General features: G+C 38.9%; 1 protein-coding gene across 1 annotated transcript; it reads right to left on the bottom strand.

Moving 5' to 3' along the window:
• Positions 1 to 312: 312 nt before the first annotated feature.
• Positions 313 to 2160, bottom strand: LOC125201979 (cytochrome P450 71AU50-like). Its single transcript, XM_048100289.1, has 3 exons — positions 1853 to 2160; positions 1155 to 1704; positions 313 to 1022 (listed from the first exon to the last, which is right to left on the bottom strand). Exons 1-3 carry the CDS (start codon positions 2158 to 2160, stop codon positions 408 to 410), a joined length of 1473 nt encoding a protein of 490 aa, XP_047956246.1. The 3' UTR covers positions 313 to 407.
• Between the last annotated feature and the right edge of the window lie 3671 nt (positions 2161 to 5831).

Raw genomic sequence — 5831 nt, 5'->3', positions numbered from 1 at the left:
TGAGGGTGAAGAAATTATCACAGATCAGCAGATTTAAGCCACCATACTGATCGAGTTTTGATTAGACAAAAAATTCGGATAAAATGAAATAGACCGACTGCCATATTTTTTTTATTGTTAGACCAAGTGTATTAATCTGTAGACTTAATGACTATTTTCTTTGTTAATTTGTTATCATTATTTGACCAAGATTTATAACTGCTTCATACACAAAGACAAGACGTGGTTGACTGGCCATTTAGTTAAAATGAACGAGTCTCATCGATTCCACTCGACAATCTGTTTGTCGTGAAAATGAATGAATTATATGTCTCACACGTAGAATATTTATTTATATCTCTTTATTGACAAACGAAATCCAAATTTTACAGTAGCATACATATTATCTTAGTTTGGGAACAGTAGAATCAGATGCGCAGGCGATAACGGGGAATAGCCATGAGAGGCTTAGCTCTATTAGTGACTATACCGAAATGCTCCGACATGTCAAGATCATCGGGCGCCATCCCATCGGGGAGCTCCCAATCGAAGCAATGCACCAACTGCGCCACCACCAGCCTGACCACCGTAAGAGCCAGCAGCATCCCGGGGCAGCCCCTCCTGCCCGAACCAAACGGTATGAGCCTGAAATCCTGCCCCCTCATGTCTATATCTCTCTCCAAAAACCTCTCGGGTTTGAAGGCATCAGGGTCGGGCCAGATGCTCGGATCTCTCATGATAGCCCACGCGTTCACGATTATCTGAGATTTCTTAGGGATGTGGTAGCCATCGACCTCGCAATCCTCCATCGACTCGTGGGGGATTAGCAGTGGCGCCACGGGGTGGAGGCGGAGGGTCTCCTTGAGCACCATGTACAAGTAATCGAGTTTGTCGAGGTGCGACTCGTCCACCGTCCCGTCCAGCCCCACCACTGCTTCAATTTCTTTCTGTAGCTTCTTCATCACCGTTGGATGCCTTATCAGCTCTGACATCGTCCACTCGATCGCGGTTGAGGACGTGTCCGTCCCTGCAATAAGCAGGTCCTGAAAACAACAAAATTGCATATCGTCACTATATATTAAATTTATAATAAAATATGAGTGAAATACGCAGTCTGCCGTAAAAAGTAGTAGTAAAAAGTAAATGAGACGAAAAAGGAAGTTTGAGACACTTACCAGAAGAATGGCCTTGACGTGGGTTCTACCGAACTCGAATCCAGCGCTGCCGGATCTAAGAATGGACATCATGGTATCGACAAAATCCTCGTCGTCTTTGTCTTTCTGCTTCTCGACGTGGCTGAGAAGGATTTTTTCGACTATCCCGTCAAAAACCTTGCTAAGGTGCTTCAACCTGCGGTTGATTCCCTGAAGATCAAGAGCGCCGACGTAAGGGAAATAATCGGCCAGATTGAATCGGGCTGCGAGCTCCATTGTTTCCGAGATCACGGATTTGAACCCGATTTCCTCCAAATCCGAGTATTTCCTCCCAAACACCATCAAGCAATTCATGTCTCCACTCAGAGTGGAAATTCTCGCGCTTAGATCGACCGCTTTGTTGGCCTGTTTGAGCCCCCCGATCATCAGCGCAATCTCCGCGTTGCGCATGGGCTGGAAATGCGTGATTCGGTGGCTGCTCAGCAGCTCCGACGTGCAGAGCTTTCGCATGTTGCGCCAGTATGGCCCGTACGGGCCTGTCACCAGGTTCTTCTGGTCGTAGCCAATATACCTGTTGGCAAATGAAACAAAAAAATAACTATTAACAATATTCTGCATCGTTGTAAAAAGAAAATTGAAACTACTATATATAAAATAAATAAATATACTGGGCAACTCCTCCTGTGACAAATTGGTTTTAGGATAGAATCTGTCAGTACCTTGCAGCGTCATTTTTGGGGCGGCTGGCAAACACGTGATCATGGCTCTTCAGGATGAGGGCGGCCGCGGAGGGAGAGGTGACCACCACGGTAGGGACGAAGCCAAAGCGGATGCCCATTATCGGGCCGTGTTTTCGGGCTAGGTTAAGAAGGTCGCGGTGGGGACTGCTCCCGAGTAGATGGAAATGCCCTAGAATGGGAAGGCCTTTCGGGCCGGGAGGGCTTTTTTTCTTGCTTTTCGGGCGGAGAAAAGCCTTGATGGCATATGCAACCACTAAAGCTATTAGCACTGTCCAAATCGAGGCCATTTTTGTGTAGTAGTTTGCTTCTGCGAGCTTAGCTATTTATAAGAGAATCACAAGGGTTGGTAACTTGGTGTATTATTATTTCTTTTATTTTTTAATTGAAAATTTGTAGTAGTATTTCATTCTTGATAGTAGGAAGGCTGCGCTTGGTCAATCAAATGTTTGTGGTACTAACTTGACTATATAATTTATAAATTCAATGTGTTAAATGTTGTAGAGTTTGATTAGTGAGATGCATTCTACGAAAGAATGTAAAGTTGACACGACTCATATTTTTCTTCGTAATAATTCTCTTAAAACATCTCTATTTTTTCTAAAGAATAGGGATAATTTTTTCTCTGAGTCGTGAGCTGCAGTCTAGAAAGAACTGACTCATGCATGCTTTTTCTAGTATTAGTATATATTATTAGTCTCTTAATTTATCTACATTAGGTTTATCCTTGACCTTTCAACGTAAGAAATAGGGTTAATTACGAAATACTCCGTACACAAACATACTACAATTGCAATTTTATATGTATTTTGAAATATATATAAAAAGATTAATTCTACATTATTATTTATTGGATTAATAATATATTAATTTAATGGTAGGATTTGATATAAACCTAAATTTTTAGGATTAGGGTTGAATATTTATATCCCAATAAAAATCACAACCTGGTTAATCTGCAATCCAAATAGGATTGACCTGATTCCCACCGAGCTAATGTCATTGACATTCCTACTTCAAAATTCATAGAACTTACATTGTTGAGTGTCACGGGATTTAAGTGGAGTTATTGAGTTATTGAGTAAAGTAAAGTAGAGAAAAAAATAGTCATTTTATTATGACAAATTGAAAAGAAAAAGTGATAATTTTAAATGGGACTATGGGTATATTCGATTGTATAATTTACGAGAAGAATATACTAATATTTATTCACTAATATCTATGTTTCAGAATACGAGTCACATTTTGCCATTTTGGTCCGACCCACAACAAAAGTCACATTTCACTTTTACCATAAATCACTTTTACCATAAATGGTAAGTATGCTCCACATTCCACCAACTTAATTCACATTTTATTAGTATAAAACTAATACTCCCTCTGTAACGCCCCGGAATTTAAAACCCTAATCGTAGAGCCCTAGAATTAATTGTTGATGACGTGGAATCGAGAATGCTTTAAATTCGTGAGATGAGTCTATGTTGAAAGTTGAAAAGTCAAACTTGTTGATTTGATGATGTGGCATGTGTTTTATTTATTGTTTATGTGGCAAATTAATTGTTTAAGGGTGAGTGAGAATGTTGGAGAAAATTTCCATAAATACTTGTCACCCTAATTCTTGTGAATTTCGAACCCTAGCCCCTTTTGTGGAGGATTTCTATTTTTCCGGATTTAATTTAATCCTTGGGATATTTATTTAAATTAAGTTCTAAGAGCCAATTATTTCCTTGTTTAGAAACACAAAAATCGAGCCCCCTTATTTCATAGTGATTTTCGAAAATCACTATAGTTGGGAAGGAATGTATTTAATTGATTTTATTTGATCCCTTACTTAATTTCCTTCCATACCTAGAATTCAATTATTCTACCAAATCTTTCCATATTTCAAGAGAACCTTACCATACCTTATTTTAATTGATAGTCAAAATCCATACCTTATTTAATAGGCATAGAACACGCCTATTTCTTGCTTCCAAGAGGGAATTCTTATTTTTATTTTGCTCCGTGATATTTTATTCTACTCCGTAAAATATACCAAAACAAAACCATGGCTAATTACCTAGCCTATATTTTCGAAAATATGGAGATATTTCCATCTCCTATTTTTGTTAATTTTCCTTTTCTACTTCACCCTATTATTTTATTCTATTTAATTATAAGGCAAAAGATCTTACCAAATATTCTATTCTTATTACCTAAAGATCTCATTGGACTCTATAAATAAGAACCAAGACCCCTAACCCTAGCCACATTATTTTCGCCCCCTCCTAAAATTCGACCCCCTCTCATCTTCTTCATACTCTCTCAATTTTCTTCCACTTTACTCCATAAATCCTTCATCTTTTGAGAAGAAATCGAAGTTTAATCCGTGGATATTGAAGAACCAAGCCTATACTTTGTTTCTACCGATTGATTTTCTCTAAAAAGGTATTTTCGTTTAAGAGTTATGTTGTTCTTCTTATACCTCTCCTTTTCTTTTTCTTCCAACCGATTTAATCGGTGTTCTTGAACCTTCATGCATATTAATTGAGAGAAAAAGGGATAAGAAGGGATATGGGAACATGTGTGTGTGTGTGTGTGCCGAGAGGGTGAGGTGTGTGTATGCCGTGTGTGTGTGTTATGCGTGTGGTGTGTGTGTGTTGAAGTGTGTGTTGCGTAGTATGTGCTCGATGGCTAAATACTTTTGCATAACATATGATGATAGATCTAGGGTTGAGACGCTAAGAAATATATGTATGTTAAGCATGACTTGAAATTAGTAATTCATGGTGAGTGTGACTTGAAATCTCTAAATTATGAGGATTTAAGTGAATCGTTGGGAAAGAGAGAAGTAACGAGACATGCATAAGTTAAGAATTATAATTGAACCTAATTTGTGAATACGTGCCTATGTGAATTTAAAGGTGAAACCTCGGTTGCGAAGCCAGATAACGGAAAAAGCGAAACTACTTGAAATCTAAGCAGTCAAGGTGGGCTTTACTCTCAAAAAACTCTCTTTTATTTTGTCAAAGATAATTATCGGAGCTATAAGGGTGGTTTAACTGTTATGCCATGCCTATGTTTGCTTTATTGTGAGATTGTGTGCCTGATGCCTAGTTTGTGAGTTCGCTCCATTGGGCTATAGGGCTATGGATATGATATACGAATTCGGGTCTGAGTATGGGCCGCAAACCCTACCAGGCTGTGTACACGAGGGATCGTGAGCCGTCCTAGCTAGTCGGCCGGTCTCGTGGGCGAAAAGCGTGGCCACGCTTTCGTCGCACCATGGAAAGATTGTGATATGTGATTGTGGAATTTGATGAGAAAATGGGGAGTTATTTTGACTGGCCAGTCTATGGAAAATATTTTGTGATACTCGTGATATTTCTCTTATAACTGCTTAAAACTCGAGTTCACTTGGTAAGGGTGGCATAACTTGTAAAATGTTTTGGCAATGAGCTCACTGAGTATTTCAAAATACTCAGCCCTGCATGTGTTTTCCTATGTGCAGGTTGAATGATGACGAGCGGTGGCGGGTGTTGAGCAGCTTAATTAATAAATATGGATGTGTTGAACTCTAAGTGTAGTTGTGTCACCATACATAGCTATACTTCTCTCTTGGTCGTTTTCCGCTGAATTTTTGATACTCTTTGGAATTTCTTTTGGAATATTTGCATCTTACTTTTGTTTGTGGCCTTAGCCTTTTCTTGTGATTTTGTCTGGGATACCATGTCGTACATTTAAGACCTTTGAACCATATATGACATCTTCTTTCTTTAAAATTTCTAGGTCAAGTCCCTACTATTAAATACTCTGATATTTCTCTCTAAATGTAACCTTGGCCTATATTTACATCTTCGGAGTCGGTTGGGTAGCAGTTCGCCGCATTTATTGTACCTTAGGAGGGCGGGCATTTTTCATTTCCATCCGTCCCACAAAAATATGTGCATTCCATTTTTGGAAAGTTATATCAATTTAATAA

Source organism: Salvia hispanica, chromosome 1, assembly GCF_023119035.1.
Source record: "Salvia hispanica cultivar TCC Black 2014 chromosome 1, UniMelb_Shisp_WGS_1.0, whole genome shotgun sequence".
Classification (NCBI taxonomy): domain Eukaryota; kingdom Viridiplantae; phylum Streptophyta; class Magnoliopsida; order Lamiales; family Lamiaceae; genus Salvia; species Salvia hispanica.
The sequence above is the reverse complement of the archived record's forward strand: the minus strand, read 5'-3'. Positions and strand labels throughout refer to the sequence as shown.

Coding starts and splice junctions, on each gene's coding strand:
- LOC125201979 (XM_048100289.1), bottom strand. CDS start 2,160: ATGGCCTCGATTTGGACAGTGCTAATAGCTTTAGTGGTTGCATATGCC. Junction 1,705..1,852: donor CCCAAAAATGACGCTGCAAG/GTACTGACAGAT, acceptor ATTTGCCAACAG/GTATATTGGCTACGACCAGA. Junction 1,023..1,154: donor ACGTCAAGGCCATTCTTCTG/GTAAGTGTCTCA, acceptor TGTTGTTTTCAG/GACCTGCTTATTGCAGGGAC.